Here is a 27,038-nt window from a genome sequence, read left to right on the forward strand (position 1 = left end):
AAATTTTAAGACTTAGAACTGGGTATAACCAACATTCTATTCTTTCTTGCAAATTTTGAAGTCCTGTTCCAGTAATACAGAATTACACTTAAATTTGTAGTATTCAAGGTTAAGGTTAAGGGGCCTGGGAAAACCCAGAAAATTGAAAAAATAATAACAAGGGAATTATGAGACATGCTGGGGAGGATGATGTGCAGATAGACAAGCAACTCTGTAGGGCATCAGGTCAAGTTAGCTCAGAGTGGAAGCAATTAGCTGAGCTCACAAAAAGCTGTGAGTTTGGTTATATAATTAATCCTCAATTTCTCTCTGAATAAAACAAAATTTTCAGAAACATCAGAGTGACTCAGAAGCCACTAACTTTTGGTGAAACTTCATACTCATCTCCAGTACAAAGGGATTAGTATAGCAGCTTAAAGATCACCAGTTACACAGCAGGGTGTCAATTCCACTTCTTGAGGCTCAGAGGTGACAAGCCCAGCAGATTTGACTGCTTCAGTGGCAGAATTTAATCATCATGAACACAATAAAATAATTTCTCTTTCTAGGATAATGAAGAACTCTTCCTGTCTTGCAAGGGGTTGCACTATTCCCAGATTTTTGCTCTAATTTCTAATTTTAACACTTTATTGCTGGCAAAACTTCCTGAGTGATTTCTTCCCTTGAATTGCTCCCCATAAGACCATGGGAAAGAAAACAAGATTTCCTTCTAAATGTTCATGAATGATCATTATTTTTCTCATAAAACCAAAAGCACCTAAGTGGACAAATGTTTAATAGCATCACAAACTTCCATTGAGATGGCTTCCTTTCCTCCTGCCATGCAGGGATGTGGAAGACAAAAAACACTCCTTATGTCGGTTGCTTCCTTGGAAGCAGTCAAGATGATGATAACAGTACTTTCCTAACCCTCTGTAATGGCCATAGAAAGCAGTGTGAAATTGCCTTGCAATGACCTAACAAAAGCTCTGGGCCTCATGCTCAGTGCCTGTAGCATATGCCAAAGAATATGGCAGCTAAAAGAGAAAACACCTCCTAAGCCTCCAACTCCGCACAGAACATCTCTGTTTTACTTAATGATAACAATCTGATCAGCCACAGCTCTTGGCAGCTTAATGCAAACCAGCATTCACGGCAGATTATCAAAAAGCTTCAGTGAGCTCTACATCCCTATGTACAATTTCTAATTATCATGCTTCATTTGTTCCAGGGATACCTAAAACTGTAAACATTTGGTAGCACACAAACCAAAAGTCTGGGGAACTACTCTGGTTAAGTAGTCATCCATCTGATTACTTATAAAGTTAAAATCTCTTCAAGAAGAGGCATGTGAGCATACAAGAATAGTCATGAATAGATGCAGTGCGAGACTGGTCAGAAAACTAATATTGCAATTTGCACTAGAAGCTCAGCTCCTCATGTACAGAACCTGCAGCCACTGCTTCATCCAGTGTCTGTCTCCACCTTGCCACATCTGCACCCAAACTATGTGATCATCTTGCTAAAACTTATCCCACCTTCTGAGGCTCCTGAACCACTGAATTTCTAGATCTTTCTGGCTAAAGCAGCCCCTGGACTGCTCTGGATACTGGAACAGATGGAATGGACAGCCAGAGTAGGACACTTCCATGTAAGCCAAGAACACCACTGCACAACCAGTGTGTCCAGAGACACTCATAACTTAGGGAAACAAACAAACATCCCAGAGCAGCTCAGTTCAGCGAGGCCATAAGAACCCATTCCTGTGCTTCAACAAGCTCCGCACTGGAAGTCTTGGCAAGGATGGCTACTTGCTGTGAATTGACTCCAACCCTGCAACATGAACTCTCATAAGCAGTCCTGGATCACTTGCAGGCTGAAATCTCCTCTAGGACCCAGGTGATAGTGCAGAGAAACACAACTTCAGGTAATTCTAATGGCCAGTCTGCACTCAGGTAAATCTTCCAATCGACTTCAGGAAAACCCCGACAGTTTCATCTAATAAAGGACTTGATGGTTAAGCACACACATAATACCTAATTCCAGATTCCTGTAATATGTCTTACAAAGTGTGACATATTTCTGAAGATTAAGGTAGAAGGCAAAGAATATTTGCAGTCACACATTAAAAAAATCTGCTTCAAAGTTCCCAAAGAAAGATCTTTTCCCTTTTAAAGTAAAACTGTCAAGAACACATTTCTGCCTGGGATGATAGATCTCTCATTAAAATACATAAGGAGAAACAAAAGACATATAAAAAGTAACCAAATTGTAAAGAGTGACATTTAACCTTGGTATTACAAACTAAGCCCCTATTTAAAAAAAAAACATATTCCCAGTTTAGCTTACATTGTAAATTATGGAAGAGTTACGTGTATGTATAGCTTAAAGCTCCAACTGGCAAAGAAAGGGCAGCATAGAAAGAAAAATTATATAGAAATCATATTTTGGTTACTGTAATTCTGTAGGCTCCATAAATCATTACCGTTTTCTCCTGCTGTACCTCAGAAAGCACCTTAATTTCATATTACTCAAGGGAAAATACCTTCTGTTACTTAAATTAATTTTGTAAAAAATTAAACCCCCATTTTTTTTCCGAAGTTGTTGCTGGATGTATAGCACTTGTGTTCAGTCTCTCTTTATTTCTCTGCTAATAACCTCCTCTTTCTTCTTTCCCTATAACTGTTCAAATCTGAAAGTCAATCTTTTTTCTCCTGTAGTTGCATCTACACCAACACATCTGCCCATTTCCTCCAAAACATAATTTTCTAACTTTTACTCTCATTTTTTGTATTTTTATTATTTTATGCTGCATGTTACTCCCCATTGTACTTGATATTCATATTCACAATTCTACTTGGCAATTGCTATACAAAGCATACCACCATTAAGTACGTGTTAGCATACGAGATATAAATACATTCTAATATATCCTTTATTTGATATGACAGATAGAGGCAGTACAAATATTTCTGTAGTAAAAAGAACTGCTGGCACTGTAATACTCATGATATTATCCTATTTCTTTAATTATGAAGCACTATTTTTAAGAACTATTTCTTTAAACTGCAAAAGTCTGACTGCATCTATGTCACACCCAGAGACCAAAGACTGCTGACTTGAAAACAACCCCTTCATAGGTGAACCTGGACTTATTTTACTTTGCTAAAGCTACATATTTTTAAAATAAAATTTTAAGATTGAATATGCTTGTATATGCTCACTAAAAAAACAGGACTGCTTTTCATAACTTGATTTTTATGTCCTGCATCATATCAACATGCAAATGTCCATAACTGCAATGAAAAATACAGAAACGGTATAATTAAGAGGGTGGTGGATTCAATGATAACTACACTGTGGTGTTTTAAATCTGTGTGCAGTCAGGATAGGTTTCTAGGCAACTTATACTATCTTGGACAGGCCAGACAAACCAAGATATACTTCAAATGAGTGGTGAATAAAAGCTCTTAATGATACTGTACATGATACTGTACATTCTGATGCAAATCTTGATCTCATGACCATACCAGACAGGAAAGCCAAATTTTGCCAAAGCATCTCTAAGACATTACAATTATTCACCCCCTCCTGTATCACTGGCAGACCTCTCTAGCAGCATTAGTGAAGCACAGTGTGCATCCCTGCCCTGAAACACACAGAGTTCATAATCTTAATCTTGTGCTGCTACAGAGCTGGACTAACCCTGGGCTTACTAACATATGCATACCCCTCTGCTGACTCTGTAGAGAGGCAGCTACCTCTGGCAAAAGGGGATTTAGTAACATATTAAACCAACACACCTGTTTCCTTGGTAAATGAGAGTCAGAACTTGTTTTTTTCAAATGTGGTCATTACTATATTACTACTTACTATCTTCAAGAGAGCTTAGGGACAAAACTTGCGACAAGCAGAGTCAGAAAGCTTAGCTATGGTTGTTTAAAGGAAAAAAATTCCATGCTTTTTCACCCGAAAAGAGGGTATGTTCAGATCCTTGTCTTCACATGGGCTCCTTTGCTTTTCCAATGTCCCAGTGAGTACACTGGAGCAGAACGCTCCCATGTTTTGGAGGAACAGCAATTTCTACATCATACTGTACCTTCAGCACAGAGAAAGGGAAGTCTAACCATCAGCAGCTCCCAGTTTTTGTTACCACACATTGCCACTGTGCATCCAAAGAATCAATTGCAGCACGTATAGACACAAGGCACCTAGCTTTAAACTTGTTTGTTTAAAAATTTATCTGGCAGTGGCAACACAGAACTTAGTACAAACACCTGCAGAGTGTTTCAACAGATCAATCTGAATCCCAAGCTGTTGCAGCTACAGTCTTATTGGTACCTTGTTGAGATAATAAATACCCCTCTACAATAAGTAATAAGAGATAATAAGTACCCCTCTACAGTCATTATGCTGTCTTAGAATTAGTCTGCTGTGATTGACACAGAGCATCCATCAAGAATATAGGATTTTGGTGTTCTTTGACACAGATCAGAATCATTATGAATATTCAAAATAGTTTCAGAAGTCAGCTAACCAGACTACCTTCTCTAGAAGTACAAAAAGATTACATTTTATTTCCATGAAAAACCAACCAGCATGAATATAATATTTTTGAATATTATATTAATGTGGAACCAAATCATGTCTATTAAGCTCTAAAATAGCTTCTTATTATGTATGTAAAATTTGAAACACTTCATCATGGCTGTGTATAAAAATATAAAGTACAGTGATTTGATGTGCCATATGACATTATGTTAGATTTAAAAAAATGCAACTAGGCACAAACACAAAAAGGAAATACGACATGCATGTGCATGCACTGTCTCTAAACAGAGATGCTTTCAGAGAGAAATCTCCAGAGGCAGCCTTGCCTTTGTTACACAAAGGGGATAGCTGGCATCTCTACAGACACTGCATGTCTGAACAAACATGCTGCAATTTCTTTATAGCAGTATCTCTGGCTATTGTCTGGACCTGCCTCCCCAGCTCCCTCTGAAATCCTTGCAAGGAGAGAAAGGCCTCTTCAGTGCAAACTCAAAGCAAAAGCTGAGTACTCTCAGCTGATTTCTGAAGAAGTCTTTCTCTCCTGGATATAGGCCTGCGAGCATCCTGCCTTCATCCCCAGCACTGCAAAGCCACTGACTCTGTGGGTGATCACCTTGTCTTGACATGCACATCACCAATAACAACTCACACAAAGCAATAGAGAACATGTATGAATCCTGGAAATTGCATGGCCTTTTCATTTAAAATTAAGAGCATGCACTTTGTGAGACTTTGTTTGATTTTGTTTTTTAAAAGAAAGAAAAACAACTTACTTCTGAAAAATCCTGTGGCTCTCCACTAGCTTTTACTCAATTCCAGGTGATAGGGTTTAGTGGCTTAAGGGTTTCAGCGGTACTGCTGGGTTGATAGATGGACTTAATGATATTAAAATTCTGTTCCAACCTTGATGATTCCATGAGTATGAAACACTAAAGCAGCATTTGCCTAATGACTTGGTTCACCACTTCTTGCATGCTTTGCCATCTCAAAAGAAGATTGTTTTGATGGTGCAATCATTGCATGAATGCCACATTTAAGTTGTTAATAAAATATTTGATGTAAGGGATGCCATTTATTATGGTAGAACATGAGATGTAGCCAGCTGCATCTCTCTACTGCACAAGTTTTATAGGATTGTAATCCAAATACATATAGGTGCACAAACCATGATTTCAATGATCTACCTGCACATCTCCTACTACATGCAAACCACCATCTTGTGTAAAGTACTTAAAATGTTTAACCCATTTTTGATCTAGTGATACTTGCAGCACAATGTTTCTTCCACAAGAGCAATTAAGCTATGTATTCATCACTTGTTACATCAATTCCAAGCTAAATCAATCACTAACACTAGTGCAACATTCTAAATTAAATGGGAGAATACCCCTTATTAAACAATTAAAATTATTTAAACATTTAAGAAAAAAATATTAGAATATTGTCAATTAGAAAACATAAAACTTTCTCTTATAATGTGTGTAATGCTATACCTATGGCTCTTTTCTCATGTATAGATTTAGATATTTTTCTCCTAAATAGCACAGATATATATATAATATTTCACCTTATTTTTTTACTATTTTCTTCTTTTTAATGTTTAGATGATTACCACAAAATGTACAGTCTCTTTCAGCATATTCAAACCTCCAAGAAATATTTGCTTAAGTGCTAATGGAGATGTCACACTGGAATGCCATTGTACAAATTAAAAGGACTTGCTTTATAAACTGCCTTTTCTCTGCTAGGCCACTAGTCAGCAAAATATGTGTTGTTATTATTATTTTACTGTTTGTTCATTCACTGACCAAATCTTCTCAGCCTGAGGAGCCCAAGAACACAGTTCTAAGATGATTTAAGAGTGATTAATTAGGTGATGCTGTAGACAGTGGGAATCCATGCTTTTGCGTGTGGCTGCACTCTCACTTGTGCTTGCACAGAGAGAATGGGTACAGCCAGTTGAAATGAGGAGTGGGTGGGGCAGCACAGCTTCCTCTTGCCTCAAGCAGCCAGAAAAGTCCCATCTGAACTGAGTGGGAAGCAGCACAGCTGGACAACTAAGCTGAACCAATACAGCACCTCAAGCCCTCAACTGGGGAGATTCCATTTCTCTCCCACCTCATCCAGTCCCTGCATTCTTAAATGCATGCTCTCCCTGCTGCTCATCCCTGCCTGCCTGGTAAACCAGTTCAGCACCCTACCACTCACTTAGCCTAAAACCCCACTGGCTTTCTGCCAGAACAGTTAGCTGAATCAACCTGGCACGCTATAAACTGGTGTGGGACGAGATAGGAAAGGATGAGGGAGGGGGATCTTGCTTGCTTGGCAGCAGTTAATCATCAAGTCAAATCTGACTGTATCATTGAACCACATTTTAAGGGAGGAACCCAACCACTGTAAACTCTGTAAACAGATGATGGAGAGAACTAACAAATTCCAGATGGCTACTTGGCCTGCATAAGACCTAAAATGTCCTGTAGAATCACCTACATTTCCTCAGTAAAACTCTGGAAGCATCATGTTTATTGTTAAGAACCAGGTGCCACCAGTCTTGGATTCCCTCTCACCCTCCTACTCCTCTCACCCAAACAGCACCTCATTCATTAACCTAAATTAAATATTAGGGATGGAATTAGTTCCAGCTATAATGGGGTACACTTTTATCATATTTCAGGCACTTTAAGAATATCCTTTCATACCTCTTTCTTACATTATTCTTTTAAAGTCCCCTAATTTTAGATACTTAAATACAAATAAAAATTTAAAAATTTTGAGTTTGCCTCACAACTCTGATTCTTCTAATTTTACCAGCCATTATGGATATGAATCTTTCTGTTCCAGCTTATAATATTCATACAGAGTAGGAAGAGAGAAAACGACAGCTTGCAGCTGTTTTGCCATGAGCCAAGGTAATAAATGGTAACAGTTCTTGTGAGCAGCTTACACAGCCTTTTATGCGATTTCCTCAGAATCCTACTATGACACAGACTTTCAGTTCTACTTCCAGTTAGTGGTTCCCAACCATGCTTCATTTCCATGTGGAACATGGAAAATGGTCTCTAGCCCTGTCTCAGCTATCAGTGATTCACACTAATTTGGAAATGGTCCTTGCATATAAAATTTGCAAGCCGCTTACATTTGTGGTAGTTTGTACACTTGAATACTAGAGCTTTACTTCTCCACAAGAATGAAGGGAATAGACTTTTTTCTCATTGCCATAACATGAGCCCTGGACTTACCTAGTTTGATCCATGATACTATGAACATAATCAGCATTCTAGGCTGAATTAGGGTGACATGCCAGCAGGTTGAAAGACGTGATCCTTCCTTTCTACTTATGAAGAGACACACATGCAGTGTTGGGCCCAGTACGGAGTCCAGCACACAAGGGACAAGAACATACTGAAGCAAGAAAGGACACAAAGATGATTAAGGAACAGAAACACCTAAATTTTGAGGAGAAATTGATAGATTTGTTCTTGTTCAGGCTGGGGAAGAGAAGGCTCAGGTAGGAAATTTAACAGTTCTTATAAGTACCTGATGGGTAGGTGTAATAAGAGACAGTCAGGCTCTTCTCAGAGGTGTCCAGAGACAGGACAAGAAACACTTGGGGACAAACTGAATTACAAGATGGATTCAAACATGATAATAACACTTCTTTATTGTAAGGGTGTCCAAGCTTTTCATCAGATTGTTCAGAGAGGGTGTGGAAGTCTCCACCCTGGAGATGCTTCCAACCTGACTGGACACATTCCTGGACAATCTGCTGCAATTGATGCTGCTCTGCACAGGGGTATCAGACTAAAGGATCTCCAGAGATGAGCCCAGCACTTTGTTATTCCATGACTCTGTGGCTTACATGAAGTCATATACCAAGTGTGAAAAATTAGGAATAAAATCTATTTTAGCAACTTCATTTCAAAGCCACCCTTTCTTCCACTTAGAGACACAAACAGAACAGAAAGTAACAGATTCTTTTCTAGTCATAATATTTATTATACTCCTAAAACCTGAGAATATTCAGGATATTCAATATGTCTTTCTTTAAATTCACAGCTAATATTTTCATTGCATTTTGTGTATGGGCATGCATATAAACATACACGATCAGGACGCTCTATACCCACACAGATATTTAGAAAAATGTAGATAGAGGTTCACAAAGAAATGTTTGCAGTATTTTGCTTTCAATTTTGTAGTCCAGTGCTCAACTCCCTTTTTGCTCTAATCACTTAATGTATTAAAGGATTATATATATATAAGATAAAATTTTTCCTTGCACTTCTAAGCATTTTTTTAATCTGAATCACAACTTCTTGGTATTTCATTTCATCAAAAATTATCTCTGTATTCTTTCCCAGCTATTCAGATAAAAGGAATGGCCACTGCAAATGAAAGAGGCTTGCCAAATTTACACTGAAGAAAAAGATAACACAATCTTACTTTTATTAATTTCCTTAACTGATTAAAGCTGTTCTCAGCATCTACTACATATTTTGCAGTAATTAAGCTTATAAAGAAATAAAGTAAAACCATGAACCAGGTTTCAAACTTCCAAGCTCCAGGAAAGGCAAACTACAGAACTTGAATTTACATTTTCTGAGCAATACATAGGTAAACATTAAACAAATGCACTGAAATTAGTGCATAAATATTTTTAATATGATTCATAACTACATTTTTCCACAATATTAATTTCAGCAAATAAAATAATATGTGAGAGTTACAGAACTAAGTATGTAGATGCAACATTTTTTTTTTCAATTTTCACTAATAGCCTAGATGTACCATGACATAAATGGAGAAAAGAGCACCTCAGGAGAGCAAATCAACTAATCTATTAGTTTGTTTCTTAGACTGAGATGAATCACCCTTATTTAACCAGCTTAACAATTCCTTTAACTATAAAAGGATCCTAACATTACCATTAGGTTTGTGACCATATATTTGGACATCTTTGTTAAAACGTATGACTCCCATCCTTTTTATTTTCCTTCTGAACTTGAAAGAGCAAGATTTGTCTGTACATTAAGAATATTTTTGTTATAATGTAATAAATGAGCAGACTACAAGAACATATGGCTCTTCAGATCTTGCATTTAAAACTTCAAAAACTAAAAGTTCCCAGGGAAGTATCCTAAAAGCTCCCTCCAAAGCTAGTTAAATCTTGAGGAAAAACTAAGAAACTAATAACAGTACAGGAGAGTGTACCTGTGCTAGCTTGATCTAGCTAGCACCCAAATATTAGCAATTAAGGGATTGAAATGTGGGTTTTAGCAATGCTTGTTATTTATGTAGCATGTATAACTTCAATGCACAGAACGTTTGTGCCTGGACAAACATATGTTAGAATTCATGCTGTGGCTTCTGCTACTCTAAGCTATGCAGCTAGCTTGAAGTAAAACAAATATGCTAGCACAGGCAATTAATCATGCCTTTGTTCCTCCTGTGTATCCTATTCTATGTCACTTAGCACACGACCTTGTATTTTGGAATGAAGCTGAACAACACTGCCCAAAGGGGAATTCTCAAAGGTAATGTGTTTGTGGAGGGGAAAATAATATTTTTTTTTTTTTAACTCAGCAGGAAATAACCTAGCAAGAAATAAAGGATTACTAAACTGTGCAAGTAAGAGAAGGATTTTAAAATAAGCCCAGAGAAAAGATATCTTATAATGAAAAAGGAAGAAAATCTGCATTTACTCATGGACTCCACTTTGCACTGAAAGCTCACCCCTGTACGCTTTATTTTACCCTTAATCCTTAAGCTTGTGTTTATCAGCTTCTTGACAATCTTTTATCAGTGCTACACTGGAAAGGTGGGTTGAGCCTAAATGCTGTAGTTTCAGGTACTGTGATTAGTGAACTAAAAATTGAGCTAAAAAGCGTTCTGAAGGAGTGTGAAAATTTCTCTTGACCGTCTTTTTCCTCCAAACAACTATTTTTCACCAAAAATGCAAGTCTTTCTGATGCAGAAGAAGAGCATCTTTTTATATATTTTAAAACTGACTGCTGCTTGAAATAGTATGCCCTCAGTCTCCCCTCAGTGTAGCACTGGTCAGGGTAAGGAACTATTTATGCAAAGCTAAGCACTGAAGGAGGAATACCTGCTTTTCCTCAGGTGGAAAGCCAGTTCAGGCATGTCAAGAATCCAAAAGTTAAGACTTAACTGTGAGCCATGCTACCTCAGCATTATATGAGGGAAAAAAACCAGGAGTGAAGCAGGAAAGACAGACATCCCATAATCAGAGCAGAAAGTCACCCTTATCCCCACATTTGGGATCCTGTGACGGCACAACCACAGAGAAGCCAGCAGTGTGATGAACATGACATCTCTTTCTGATCTGCTGAACTCCTCCAAGCAAGACAGGCAGGACACATGTTGGATAACCTCTGTGGGAATAATTTTGTTGAGAAGGGGTAGAAATCTGCCTAGTCTGGTTCCACATTCATTTACATAAGGATGGAGTTATTTCACTTGAGTATGTCAGAATAACCCTGATCTAGCTAATAACAACAGGATAAACAATGGAATTCTATAAAAAGATTGTCACCTACATTTATATAAAATATTATTTTAAGAGTATCTGGCACATGATGGAGTTTTGAACATAAAAAAAATAAATAAAATTTGGCAAATGTAAGGGGTTTTAAACTATTAAATACAAAAGGTTTTAAAAATCAATTTGGTAAAATTTGTTAGATTTCTGTGTTCTTTTTTAGTTGTTTTTTTCTAAGTGCTGCTTACTTATAGAATTCTTTGTAAAAACTTCCCTCAAGAGAAAAATGTTAAGATAACATTAAGATTAGAAAGATATACTTTACAAGAATGTGTGTAGGTGGGAGAGGGATAAGATTGTATGTTGAAATACTAAACAAATAATAACTACTGACTATATGATAAGCTATAACAATCTACACATTTTGAGTTCTGTACCATTCAGATTTTATTTTATCTTCTTTGAATTCTTGGCTTCTAAGCTATTTGATTTAAAGGTCCTTCTATGACTTTCACAATAGCACTTCTTAATTTCCTTAAGGATTTTGGAAGAGGGTCAGGGAGGAGTAAGGACTGTTTCTTAAATAAATATACAATTTGGAACAGAACTGGTAAGAATTTTTGCAAATTATATATTCTCTTTTCAGTTTTTTCTCACTAAGTTTACAGGAGATATTTGGTGCTGTGTCTAGATGCAGGCAAAATCAGTAATAGTTCAGAGTTTCTAAAAATTCCTGCTCTATTGATTTCAAGGCCAAAAGAGGCTTTTATAATGATTTAGCTTGACCTTCTGTATTGATAATACCTAGTAGTCCATTCAGTAACTTCGTGTTTGATGTAGTTTCAAAGGTGGGTTTTTTTTCTGTAATAGATCTGTTCTTGAAGACATCAGAATTCACCACTTGTCTTGGAAATCTGTTACCAGTTAAGACACCCTCTCTTAAAAAACTACATTCCTATCTCTAAGTGGAAACCAACCACTGATCCTTGTGATGCCCCTTACTTACATGGGTGGAACATAGAAATCAAGCATCCAAAAAATACCAGCAGACCAGAAGCAGCTTAGCCTCTGTTTAGTAAAATCACCATTACTGTTACTTTTCGTGAAACAAGGCTTCTCAGGAAATTATACTTCCCAGCTTTCGTGAAAATTGACAAGTTCCACAAGCCTTCAAACAAAACATTATAAACTGTCCAAACTGTCAACTTCATGAAACTCAGTGTTTGCTAAATGTTTAAGATGATTTTGTAACGCATCGCTATGTCAAATGCTGTAGAAAAAAAAAGCCCATCTTAAGTTGTTATAGTTTTCTGCATACCTAATAGTCAATTTTACCACTCAATCTTTTTGGAGTCACCAAACATAACCAAAAAAACAAAACAAACCCAAAAAACCCCAAGCAAACAAAGAAAACCACAAAAAAACTACCTCTAAACAAACAGAAAACCCAAGAAAACCCTTCACAAGTCAAAATTAATACTTGAAAGAAAAAACCTATACAAAAATTAGTATGTTTCAGAAGTACTCAAAAGGTATAAAAACCACAAGATTTAAACAAAGCATATGTAGATGTTTTACAACATATTTTTACTCCAATGTCCTATATTCCATTCAAAGCACAAAACTGAAGAAGTGCAGGAAAAAACAGTATAGAAGCTATTTTTTTCCCCTAAAAAACACATTTCCTGTTGATGAGGGACTAATCAAGCAAAGCCATGCATATCAAATCAGGTTCCATCTGCATTTGCAAAAGTATGTCCCACCTAGGAAAAGCAGATCATCCCAAAGACCTTGCAGATAGTCTTACTAAAAATAGAAGTCAAGTTCACAGAGGATTTAGATTTATTCTCTTTTAGCTGTAGAAGCCAGAGGAAGTCTGTTCAACAACAAACAGATTCATCGCACATAAGAGGAATCTCTGAAGTTAAAGGAAGTTTCCCTAGAAGCAGACAGCATCAGAAAGTAACTCAGTAACCAGATATTGAACCAGGAATGTCTCCTCCTCAGAGGTTTAGATGAATCTGGCACCTCAAAACAATGAATAAGGACTGGTTCACATGTGCATTTAAGGGAAGTTTAAAGAACCATGAAAAATCAGAAGTTGCATACTTAAGTTATTTGCTTTAATAGGTGTTTACACTAGCAGTCAAGGGAAGGACATAATTTTATCATATGATTTCAAGCAGAGTTCCTATGACTGATGATTATCAAACTACTCTAAATAATAGCAGTAACTACAAAGAGACTAAGAGTCTAAAACTATATTTGTTTATTACTCAATATGTTGAAATTTTTACAACTTTAATATTTTATTCAATGGGTTTTAATTTCTCAGGTCTAGATTCTTTTGAAGCTTCTTTCAATTTTCAAGCACACTAAGAGTGGCAAAATGCATTTTCTCAGAAACAGCTCTCTTAAATGGAAGAAAAAGGGAATTAGTTAAAAGCTATTTTGGGGGAGACAGTGAGGAAACTCAATAAAGAGAAAAAAAGACCAACCTCATAAAAAATATTTATCTTCCCTGTCTCATCCTCCTTCCTAAAGACTTAGTAAACATTTGCAGGGCATTAACTGGAATACAGTGCCAATATATTTTCATAAGCTGATCAAAATAAATCATATAATCTTGAATTTAGTTGTGTTATGAACCTAACAATTCAGTAAAGGAGTTTAAATCCCAGCATTATATGGCTTGGTGGAGACATGATACAGGAATCACTGCAGTCTCACTACCTTGATGTAGAGATGTGGGCTGTTGGGCTGTGTGTGTTGAACAGGGAATAGGAACACAAAAACTAAGGTACTGTACATGTTAGAAGTACATTAGTACTACTTCTTTTAAAGAGTTCTTTTCCCTTAAATAAGCAAGTGACTGAATAAAACATTTTTCTATTGTGATGCGTTCCTCCATACTTCATAATCTGAAAGTAAAGAATTATGAATTATATGATTCAAGGCAGACCAACACTGGTAAAAATTATCCTGCTTATTTGGATCTATCCCAGTTGTGATCCTTCAACAAGTCAGAAGTAGTACATTTTAAAATAAGAACCAAGCATATAGTAACCATGCAGCTCAAAAAGACCCACAGGACTCTGCTAAGCTATTGCCACAATACCTGCAGGATGTACTACTACTGCCTTCTGCCTATCTTTAAGTGGGGGGAAGGGGAGGGGAAAGGAGAGCTATATGAAAGTATTTGAGCTCATGGGCTGGCTGATGAATCCAAATTAAATCCTTCATTTTCAGGCCCCTTCAATCACTGCAGTCATAAAAATTTGGTTTCCTCTTCTTGCCTGTGTTTTTTCAGTGGTAGCAAAACAAAACAAAACAGTACCAAAAGCAATACTTTGCTTTGCCTCATTCCCACTTGCCACTGGGGTATGAAGAACAGGATTCTGTCTGAGCACAAACTCACACTTCCTACAGCCTAAAGGTAACAGCAGTTTTGTGGGAAATATCTACTTAAGATTCCTCAGGCAGCACACAAAATTGAGCTCAGGCCTCAGATATCTGCAGCATTCTCATGTCCTTTCCTATGTTTAGTGTAATACCCAAATCAGCCAAGAAGGTTGAAAATGTCCATTGCACCAACAAAAATGTACACCTTGCCAGTGCAGAACACTGCTCTGTTTAATGCTTACATGATTTATGCAATTCTAAATACACATTGAAAGGAAACTATGGGCAAAATTGGATTAGAATTCAGAGCAATTGTTACTTGCCACATCTAAATCTACTCATCCTCAATGTTATGAATAAAACCTAAATTTCTTGATTAGGATTAATCCAGGACAAAATCCCACCCAAAATGCCCACTACAGAAACTCTGTCATTTGGATCTTAAAATGTACTACACTACATCATCTATCCCTAAAGAAGAAGCTGAGTGTGATGCACTGCATTTGACAGGAAAGGAAAAAGGTATAGACTAGTTTCCTTTCCACTAGAATCTTATATCTCTATCCAAAACACTCAGTGCAGTTCTCTCAGGAGGGATGTATCCGAGCACACAGTACTACAAATCCTCTAAGGTCATGATGAGCCAGTTTAATGGCATAGGCATTGACTGAATTCAGCACAAAGCCCAGGAAAGTCTTGAAATAATATACAGAGAACCTCAGTGGGTTTTTTTTAACTGGTTACAGTGTCTCAGGCTCTTGAGTTCACAAGTTCTGCCTAAAAAGCAGACATCAGAATAAGAAATCAAATACTTTGAAGGCAGTAAAATAAAAACTTCTAGGGAAAATAGTTGTAGGGACAGCTGAATATCCTTTTAGCTAAGAACCTTATCTTGCACAACGTGCTATGGAACACCACAGTAGTGAGTGAAAAAAAAATTGACACCGATTTCAGTGATGGGAGGCTCAAACCAAAAACCTTGAGGCACAAAGAGCCTCAATGGAGGCATTGGGATTATGAATTAGGCTTCAAATTTTTATTTAAAGGTATCCTTTACAATTCCTTCTCTAATTATTGCTATTCCCTAACTACAAAGCTTTAGTGAGGCAGCAAAGTGTGTGGTAACAGCATTCCTACAGTCTTGAAGAAAATGTGCATTATACAGCAGTGACAGAAGTGCAATAGTGGTACTTAAGTTAAGAGTTACTGAGATTGGAATCCTGGCAAATATTCAGGGCAGTGGTGTATCAAGCTGACTGAATTAATGTTTTACTCATGACTTGAACTTAAACAAGTCAAAATCCTTCTTCAGGAAGGTGAACATTTTTTTGTCTTTTCAAAGAACTTCAAAATGGCCTACTGCTAAATGAAATATTTTCTAGTAATTAAAACAAAAACTAATTAGTTAAATCTGTTAAAGAAAAATTAACTGAAGGAAACCTTAGAGAAAAAAAGCCACACTATACCAGTCTAAGATATTCTGATCTATACCAAACCCAAAAAATAATCAACACAAGTCAAATTAATTAATTTACTCTAATAGGATTTTCACTCTGCTTGTATCATTCCTGGCTTTTAATTTCATAAAATCATATAACCATCTAGGTTGGAAAAGACCTTTTAAGATCATTGAGTCCACCCCACAACTATCTTTTAAATACCTCCAGGGATGGGGATTCTACCACTTTTCTAGGCAGCTTATTCCAATGCCTGATGAGATTTTTCCATGAAAATTTTTTTCAGTACCCAATCTAAGCCCCCATAGTGCAACTTGAGTCCATTTCCCCTTGTCCTGTCACTTGTCACCTGGGAGAAGAGGCCAACCCCCACCTTACTATACCTTCTTTTCAGGCAGTAGGTGGAGAGCAGTGGGGTCTCCCCTGAGCCTCCTTTTCTCTAGTGTAAAAACCCCCAGCTGCCTCAGATGTTCCTCACAGGACTTGTGCTCCAGATGCTCCACCAGCTCCATTGCCCTTCTGTGGACATTCCAGCACCTCAGTGTCCTTCTTGTAGGGAGGGGCCCAAAACTGAACCCAAGATTCGCGGTGTGGCCTCAGCAGTGCTGACTACAAGGGGACAATCACTGCTCTGATCCTGCTAGCCATGTTGTTACCAATACAGGCCAGGATGCCATTGGTCTTCTTGGCCACCTGGGCACACATTGGCTCATGTCCAGCTGTTGTCAACCAGCACACCCCAAGTCATTTTCCCCCAGCCTGTAGCACTGAATGGGATTATTCTGACACAAGAATGGGAGCCAGTACTTTGCCTTGTTGAACTTCTTCCAGTTGGCCTTGGCCCATCGACCCAGCCTGTCCAGATCCCTCCCGCACTCAAGATCAGTACTCCCACCCAACTTGGTGTCATCAGCAAACTTACTGAGGGTGAACTTGCTCCCTTCATGCTTTGTCATTATATTTCTCCCCACATCCAATTCAGGATAGAGATTTTCCTTACTCTTTTTTTTCTCACTAATGTATTAATAGAAAATGTTTTTATGGCTTTTCACTTCAGTAGCTAGAATAAGCTCTGCTTGGGATTTGACTCTTCTAATTTTCTGCCTGCATAATATCATGTTATCCTGGTACTCCTCCTGAGTTGCCTGCCCCTTCTTCCAAAGGTGATAAGCTCTTATGTTCCCCAAGTTCCAGCCAAAGCTCTCTTTTCAGGCAAGTTGGTCTTCTTTCCTACTTCTGGCACATGAGGACATCCTAATTCTGCACTTTTAAGATTTTGTTCTTGAAGAACATGTGGCTTTCCTGGCCCCCTCTACCTTTCTGAAATATCTCTCAAGAGACTCCATCAACCAGGCTCTTAAACAGGTCAAAGTCTGCCCTTCAGGAGTCCAGAGTGGCAGTTCTGCAAAATTTGGGCTTATGAAACAAAATATTTGTCTCCATTTTTCGAGAAAAAACACAGAGGTTGATGAGGCAAGAATTGCCCTTATAATATCTAGCAAGGAAAACAGAAACTTGCACCAGTGAGAATGTTGCAAATTAAGATGCACAAATTGGAAAACTTTGATGACAAAACATGTCATCATTATATTTTCTCCATTTTTAATTTAATTTGATTCTTAGCATTTTCCCATAGATTAATACTCACTAACTTTTGTTGTTGGAACACTTTTTTTCATGTGTCTGTTGTTTATTTCAGAGATGCTTATCACTCTTTGAATTAATATCAACCTAATTTTTAAAGAAGTCCAGAAACTTCCTGTATACATTTTTTTAGTACTCAAACAGACCTGTATGGGAACTCTAGAGGACTCTACACAATTAACTAGCCAGTGAGGTGATAAAAGCTAAGCTTATCTTGAGGGCTGTTTAGAATCTCTTGATTAAAACAAGTTGGGAAATTAAACAACCTGTTAGCAGGATTTCTTGACAGCAGCCAGTGTCCCTTCTCTAGAGCTCTTCAGAATATCCAAATCAAAAAATATTTCCAACTGACTACCAAGATAATTTCACAAGCTTATTATAGTTCACTTTAGGAATTAGCGTCTTTCTGCAGGTTCTCATGTCACTGGCAATCAGTGTTACCGCTGAGAGTTCTCAATTCTTCTAAAGCCTAGTGTGTCTCCTTAATCCCTTTAATTCTTGCATTTTGACCTAATTTTACTGCTCATTGTCATGCTTCTTTTGCTGCTATTTGGGCCTTACTCTTTATCACAAGAATATAAAAGCTAAATTGTGGATTATTTTTAAGTAAAAAGCCTGTTAAGTACTTATAGGGCTACCTCATACTTTCCTTGTCTCTCATCTGACCAGGTCAAATGAAATCAATGGCACTATTCAGCTCAGGAAAACAAGTGTGATTGAGCTAGAAGTGCTAAACTGGTAAACTTTGTTGCAACTGTATCTATTCTTTCAAAGTGTGATTTTCACTCAGCAAGTGATCTCAGTTGGAAACTAGAAAAATACTATCAACAGGTACTGTGTTTGAGACATTTCCTTCCTATTCAACCAGCCCAACAGTCCAGATTCTCATTCTATATGGAAGAAAAGACCATTGGCCCTGACTCAAGGAGAACTGAATGGAACCACTATCTGCCTGCTCAAAACCCTGATCTATACCACCAGCTTAAGGGCTATTCTGGGAGGTACTGATCCTAACTGGCCTGTTTAAGCCATTTTATTCTGTGGAACATAGCAGGTATCACCAGCGAAGGAGAAATATAGGGGGAAAAGGAGCGCAGGCAATATTCCAAAGAGTAATTAAGAACTCAGATACTTGGGCAACAAACAGAAAATCAATACAAAGCAGGCCAGAATGTAAGCAAAGGCACATTAATGGAAGTAAGGGTTAAAAAGCCTCTCAAATGAGGGAAGGAACTGCACCTGAGACTTCCATGTTTGGACAAAGTTCCCTGAGTTCTGTATAAAAGACAACTAAAACCACAACTGACTCTCCTTTACTAATCCAAGGCAATATCTAAACCCACTCCTTCAATTAAACTGCTTTGCATTTTTTAAGAAAAATATTAAAAATCCAAGATGGGGAGCAGAGGGGAAGCTTTGTTTTTGGATAAAATCACCATTTGAACTCAAATAATCAAAACCAAACAAAAATTCTCTTGCCAAATCACCTAAATTTGTCTCAAAAAAACATATTTTTTTTTGACTAGACAAAGCAGGTCTTTTTTATGCTCATACTTGGAGAATAAAGTGATATTCAAGTTAGAAATGGAAAATTCAGTAATTTCCATTATTCAGTCTAAAATGCCAGGAAAAGGATACCAATATAATAACTAGTACAGAAGACAATGATAATCTTTCCTCTGAGATTAGTAAGAATTGTACCAGACTTCCTATATGCCCCATATAAGCATCTCTTACTCCTGTATATTTTCACTGGTATCTAATTTCACTGAGACCTTGCAATCCCATTCACAATAATGTCCCCATGAAGTAATTTTTTATTTACAGTAAAGTTTATTTTGATTTGGTTTATTTATATAAGCTGTAGTGTCTAACTATTTAAATCCCCTGGTAATACTTACAGTAAGAAGTGTGACATGTGGAAAACAGCAGCAACAAGCCTGGCAATGGACCAGAAACCAATACAGTACTTGGCAAATGATGGCAAACAAACCACCAACATGTGATGACCTCATTTTTAAGCCAAAGATAAATGTAGTTGATGTGCCTTGGCAAGACTGGTGTGCCCCAAATGCCATAAATGAGATCAAGCAAGGATGATGCAAATAATTCCCAATCATATTTTACCAGTTTGCTACTTTAAGAACTATCAGATATTAATTCCAAAAGGTCTGACATGACATTATTATTATAACTCACCTAGGAAAAGACATCAGCATTTTGACTTTGAAAAACAGCACTGACAAATATTATAGTTTAACAATTAAAGGGTGAAATATTATTCCCTCACAAATTAATAAAGCATACCAGAATGGTGAAGTTCCTAAAAAAATATTTGTTTACTAAAAGAAAGGATGACATATGCAATAATTGCATTTCACAAACTTAATAAAGAGTTTTCTCTAGGCAGTGGAACATGATTCTTTATTTCTTGAATAAACATATTTGGGAAAGGTTTATGAAATCTTTTCATAAATTTGGCTTAAAGGCTAATTTCAGGGAATTGTTTTTGAAAGATTCTTGCTTCAGCAGGGATTTAGCCAAATGTTAGTACAACAAAATGCAGTGCTGTGTTAAGGAATTTAGGGATCTGTAACACAAAGTTTAAGTAAGATTTAGCTAATGATGCAAATCACCAGTTTTAGTGAGCCTTGGCTTTGCGATGCTTTGGCTTTAAGTCAGAAAAGCTGCCCAAGGAGCCTGAAATAAAACAATTCTTGTTTCCCTAGCGATCCTTACATTCCTAAACCAGCTATGAGAATCTGTCATTACTTCCCCTTTGAAACCATTCTACCCTTGAGGCAAGGTGTTGCAAGATATCATAGCAGTCCTAAAAAAGCAGTTTCAACGACTCAAGCACTGACAAGAGAATAAAATTAGGTAAGGGACAGGCAGATTATGGTTCAAATTAAAGCTGAATAGGAAATGAGTCTTCCTCTCACATGATCTGGGGATTTTTTAGAATACTCCAGACCCAAAAGGCCCACATCAGGGTTATCTCATTTTGTTATTCAAAGCAGGAAAATGTAACAGGATTAGTGACACACTAGTAATATTTTGCATTTTAACTAGTGTAGCACTAGAATCTTGCAACAAAAAATATTAAGGCTCAACACAGAAATTTCTTCCATGGTGCTGCAATCCTGGTTGACAGTTTCCCAAGCTTCAGAAGACAGACAAGGGAGGAGGGAGAACAAACACTGCAAACTACTGTGATGAGAGCACTAGTCAAGAAACAAGCAGGCCAAGAACAAGGTCTTCTTTTAAAAATATCTGGGATCAGACCACTATTTAAAAAAAATGAACATTCCTTCACTGACTTTACATGACCTGATCTTGAACATTTCAGAGTTATCTGCAAAACCTGAATAGAATAAAGATTTTTTTTTTTTTTTACATGAATCAAAAAAAGAATACAATAGCTGCTCTCTAACAGCAGTCCACATGCTGCCACAGAAGTGCTGCTACCCTGGACACCCACTGCTGAGCAGGGGAATGTGTTTCATCTTGATACTACCTCTGAGGGATGGAGGTTGTGCTGGGGTTTGAGTTTACTGCCAGTTTTGGGGCATGTTTGTTTTACACTACATTATCAGCAGAATCTGGCAAAAAAATTGCCTTAAACCAGTTCAACCAGTTTCGATTATTTGAAACAGCACCTTTCATGAGAAAATATCTTCTACACAATGGATAGCTGGGTATTAAATCCATATTTTTAGTCAACTATTACGACTTACTGCAGTGACAATAATGAATTTCAGATGAGCAAAGACTAAAGAGAAGGTAAACAACAGAGTTCAGTTTTAACTGCATTTTCTGTGCCCAGTTCACATAAGGAGTAAAAATGCCTCCGATAACTCCTAAGGGATGTAGTGTAAAATTGTAGTGTGCAGTTTTGTGAAACAGGCACCAGAGCTCAACACACTGGAGCTGATTTCTGTGTCAACTCTTACTCCATACAGATTAGTGCCATTTTTCTCAGCTGAAGCACCAACTCTGTGCAATGCCATACACACATAATTTTCTCAAGCTTTCAGGAATATGAACTTGCTGTGGAAACTGCAGCTTCTCCTTAAAATCATCAGATATGTTAGTCTATGAGTGTTTTTTCACTTAGTAAAAGGCAGAAACATTTTCAACTGGATTTTCTTTTCAGTCTAGTGAGTCTTTCAATAGTGCTGAAACTTGCATAGCAGAAATACATGCAGAAGTTCAACTATCAGTCTAGATTTGCATTTTACTTCCCCATGAGAAATAAAAATCCTACTTTCCCTGTGTTCTGGTAGCAGTCATTCCTTTATTAATCATTGAATTGAGAATTTTATAACGTACACATCAGGATTCACCACTGCCACATAATTTCTCTTGATAAGAAGGGCTTTTCTCCACCTTAATGGAATGTAGAGGCCACTCTTGAGGAATGTGATTCAATTGAGACTATTTTGCAACCTTTGTGAAAAAGGAAATTCCACACTTCTTTCAAAGTTTTGCAGAAATGGACTCATAACACTTTTTCAGTATCAAAAGGTCTCCACATGATTATTTTAGGATTAGAATTCAAAACAAAATTGAAAGTAGATTCTTAATACAAACCGCAGTAGTTTCTTTCAAAATGTCACATAGATAACTCAGCAGCAACTGATATACTACAGAATCTTCTTATTCTAAGTACAACAGAAATGCATGGGCTTACCCACTTCATAGCAGATCATCCTGAGGCTAAATCTCTACATAGGATGCATAAAACCGCTTTCTACCTCTAAAAAATATTAGTGTGGATAAATAGGTAAAATTGTGTCCAGTTTATTTTACTTTTTAATTATTCTTATTTAAAATGCCATTTACAGCCAGAAAATCTCTACAGCCATATATTTGTAGGTAATTGATGCTGACAATAAGACTCCTTCAGAGCTTTAAACTTGAACCAGTTCCTCCTGGTGAAACCTCTAATTTTGGTTTGAATACAGAAGGCCTATGCTCTTATAATCCTAAGGGCTTTCTTTCCTTTTAAATGGATTTCCTTTCTCTTCATATTGAGCCCATTTCTGTTCACTTTAATTATCATGGCAAAGTTATTATGACCTAGCAATAACCGCCAAGCTACTATTCATTTCTCTGTACTTCAGTTTTCTCACTGGCCACTAAGCAAAAAACCTTGTTCCAGTACCATATTTCATGCTCTCAGGACCCAGGTCATGCTCTGGTATGCAGCATGGCACTCACCTTACTCCCACTATGAGAAGTGGAGGAGGCAAGGGGCCAAGAGCTGGCAGAGGGCTGACTTGGCTCTTTCCCCCTCACCTACCCACCCAGTCTGCTGTTGCCCTAACTTGCTTACCATAAATACTACTGTGTGAGAGAAGATAAACAAAATTCCAAATACACAACAAAGCTCACAGCAGAGCAGTTTGATGACTCCTTGTACTTGGTCTCCAGGCAATTGCACGAAATAACAGCCTCGGGCCCCAGTCAGACTATCGTCATTTAAGAGCTTCTGCATTTGTTTTCATAGGTTATGGTATAATGAGCGTGGCAGGTCAGCCACCAAAAGACAGACCTAGAGGAAGCCATGCTCTTCTACTATTTGCAGTTCAGAGACTATGAACAAATATCACAGGACATGCAAAAAGTATTTTACAGGCAACACTACAGGTCTGGGTAACACTACACTAATTCATATCATATGAAAAGCAGGAAATGCTGTTGTATGTTCCCCCTGCTGAGGCATGAAAGCCTAGAATATATAAAATACTTGGGTTGCAAGATTTGAATTATTTTAGGGTTTATAAGTTATTTGAAATTACATTAGCTGAATTATATGAATGCACATTCATTCATTGAATCATGTTTTGAAATGCTTCTTGATTTGAACCAGATAGCTCAGGGACTCTCACACAATTCAGTTTAAGCAAAGTCCCATTTATTTAATTTATCGCATTAGGCACTTCAGGGTAGCGCAAACCTGTTACTACTGCAAAAATCTTGATACATGAGACGGAAGTCTGAAGTGTGGCTTTCTACAATGGATGTTGATCACCTGTGCTCCACCTTTCATTCAGCTCTTGTGTGGAATCTCTTAATATGATTTGGCTTAAAATAAAAAAAAAAACCTAAACAATAGCCTTGGTACAACTAATTGAAAGTCTGCCAAAATACATCTGAGTTGCAAAACACTGGCTTTGAAGTCTTTCTGAGGAGAGTGGAAATAGAAGTAGATTAAATAGCTAGATTTTTCATCCATTAGAGATTCTAAAGACATTGCTAATTAACTTGAGATATTTCAGACAGACAATTATTAATGTTTTGATCACAACTTCATCAATTTTAAATGTGTCTTTACCATCTTCAAAATCAGAAATACTCTGAAATGCAACAAAGCTCATTTTTCTGTCAACAAATAGCCTCAGCACAGCAAAAAACATCTTACCATCTAGCTAAGTAGTGTCTATGACAGTAATGTCATAACTTCCAAAGGCTCTGAAAAATCAGCAAGCACCTTGTTATCATGATTTTTTATATTCTGAAAAATAGCATGCTGCTACAGTTGACAGGCTGTTACAACTCTGCCAAATAGAAGCAGATGTGACAGGTAAGCTTTTCAATGGAAAAAAACATCATATATTAGGTGCAATTTACTTTGACTACTTATTTGCCACTATGAAGTGTTAAATGGCACAGAGACAAGTCCCACAAATGTTAGTCTCTTGAGGGGCAACTCAGTTTGAAGAATTTATGTTAAACAGCTCACTGAGAGCAAACTTTCATCAGCTTTAATTACTCCCAACACACAGAATCTTGAAACAATATCAAGACTGAATATTTGTTCATCTATTAAAAGAATAACTCAAAAAAATAATGAATAATGTCACCTTGTGCTGACACCTGTTATAAAAAAGACATATGAAAAGACAGCATCTCATATTCCATTTGATGTACCTTTAAGCTTCTCTAATCTATATCTCAGTGAAAAAAAACATTTATGGAAAATAAGTCGAGTGTTGCATACTCTTATGTCACTACCTGGTCTCTAATGTCACAAAGATTTGCAAAAAAATTTCCAAAAGTCTCGAAAGGTAGTGTTTCCTCTGTGCTTGTCCAGCACAATAAAGAGTAAAACATGTTTTAATATCCCACTCCAGCAATGGTAGACAGTGACAAAACTGTCCAGTCTGTGACAGACAAGACAAATCCCTGCTCACTGATCTTAATACCCTTAATTGTCTATGCTTCTTGTGAAGCAGTAATACAAGCTGTGTACATGAGCTGACAATCAGCTAACTTGAAGCATTCTTTCTAAGAAATTTATTATTAAAGCAACTAATAATATTCATTGTCAATTACTCATAGAGTTATGTATCACATATTTAAAAAGGCATTAAAGTAACATAATATAGCCACCTGTTACCACACAGAGGAATATCTACATTTAGGAATATCCACATTATGTCAGACTTTGGATGGGGACAAAAGAGCCTGTTGATGTCTTTTGCTTACACTTTAAACTGTTCTTTGTGCTTTTGAACTAAATAAAAAATCCCAACATAATTCTTCCTCAAATGAGTACACGCCAGTATTCTCAATTTTTTAAAATAATTTTCTTTTGCATCCCCCACAATCCCAGAAAATAGTATTAGCCAGGAGAATTCACACCAATCGCCTGGCAAAGATCTTTGACAAGCCACTGAGAATTCTGTTATGGTAAGTACCTAGAATAAAAATTTGAACTCTACACAACAGGTACAAGTTTTGATATGAGTAATGTTTTGATATGAATCTTAAAATTGGATCTTTTAAAAAGATAAATAACAATAACCATAAATGAAAAGTTTCTCAAGATAGACTTAGGAGAATTTATGTATGAAGAGCCTGGATAAGGAATACAAAGGTAAAACTACAGAAAGTAGTATCTGAGTATAGAAGGTAACTGAGTAGACTTTCACTTTCTTGCTAGAGTAGGTCAAGGTTTTTTCACTAGGTGCAATCACCATTTTATTGACACCTCTCTTCATAATAATCAGAAATAGTTCAAAATATAGGAAAGCCATAAAATCAATCACATTCCAGGAGATTGCACAGAATTCTCTCAATTAAATTCGACATTCTTCAACTCCCAAAGCATACTTAAATTCTTTGTCTTTAAATAACAAGAAAAACTGAGATTTTAGGACTACTCACCACTGTCTTCAACCAAAAAATGAAAAATGTCACTGGTGGCATTGTCACGCCCTCGTAAAACATAGCATATCTTCATATCATCGATATCAGCTGGAAAGAGGAAAAATAGACTTTATTTTATATTATGAAGATAGAAAACCTCTTTTAGAAAAACTTGACATGTATTAAATAGTTTAGCTTCAACAAGAGAGAGGTCAATGTCCCACAGCATAACTCAGGAATTTCAGTATTAATAGTGTTGAAGTTTTACAGATATCCTTCATTCTCTCTCTCTTTACTTCCTCCTTCCCAGGCCTCTTTTTGTTTTAAGCTGTATTTACAAAGTCAAATAGAATTTAAAAATGTGGGCTTGACAGTCAGAACTACTTCAGATTTTTTGTGGTTCATTTTCTTAAACAGAGGTGCAGCTCCATGAGGATATTGATATTGATGCTGTCATTCTTCAACCTGCAAAGTACTGCAGAGGGCAGTTACAGTGATTAACTGCAATTAAAGTAAACAGAAATTACTTCAGTAAGGGACAAAAACTGATGTAGAATTTTGAACCAGCAGTTACCATAAAGTATGTAAAAGATAAACAAGTATTTGTTAATATTGTTTTTTTCTGGTTTCCTTGAGTAGTGATGAGAACCATGTATGCACATAAAACCTAATTTTTGTCACTTTCTTTAAAGGACTTCTGTTAGTAAAAGTGCTAGAAATTAATCATATTAAAGTGAAGCTCAAGTAGCACCCAAGTTCTCCTCTGATATTAGGGTGGATGCACAAGTAAAAAAACTCCAAAGCACTTTTGTTAGAGCTTCACAAAATCTTCAGTTCCAAAAGTAGCCAGACATCTTTTAGTGCAAACAAGTTAAGAGCATTATCAGCAAATATATGCAACTGAAGAATCTCTTCCATAAATGTTTGAAAATTAAAGATCAAAAATTCATGGAGCCATAAAGAGGATGCAAGCAAATACGTCTTCATGCCAAGGAGCACATAAATCTTTCATCTGGCAAACCCACAAGTATTCAGCTATGCTCATGTGGGTAGCTTTATCAAAATCTATGGTTCCAGCACACATAAATATAAACACTTGAACTGGTGTTTGCAGGACCAGGACCATCTCATAAGAAAAAAAGGGCACTTGCCATCCAAAGACCTTAATGTGTCAAAATAATTGCAAAGAATTACCTGTTTTCTGTTCCTTAACAACATGTTTGGAGTCACTTGAGCAAGTCTGTGCTTTCTTTCCATAGATGATTAGGTTGTGCTAGCTATATAAAAACTTGCCTAGTTTTAAGCACAATTCATAATCATGTAACTACAGTGCCTGATAAAATTAATTT

General features: G+C 36.9%; 1 protein-coding gene across 1 annotated transcript in view; it reads right to left on the bottom strand.

Moving 5' to 3' along the window:
• Positions 1-27,038, bottom strand: part of FREM2 (FRAS1 related extracellular matrix 2) — a 122,441-nt gene that overhangs the window by 87,874 nt on the left and 7,529 nt on the right. The window contains exon 2 of the mRNA XM_021526624.3: positions 25,708-25,797. Within this exon, the coding sequence (XP_021382299.3) occupies positions 25,708-25,797 (90 nt within the window). The remainder of the gene's footprint in view (positions 1-25,707; positions 25,798-27,038) is intronic.

The sequence above is a fragment of the Lonchura striata genome, chromosome 1 (genome assembly GCF_050655825.1).
Source record: "Lonchura striata isolate lonStrDom1 chromosome 1, ASM5065582v1, whole genome shotgun sequence".
Taxonomy (NCBI): domain Eukaryota; kingdom Metazoa; phylum Chordata; class Aves; order Passeriformes; family Estrildidae; genus Lonchura; species Lonchura striata.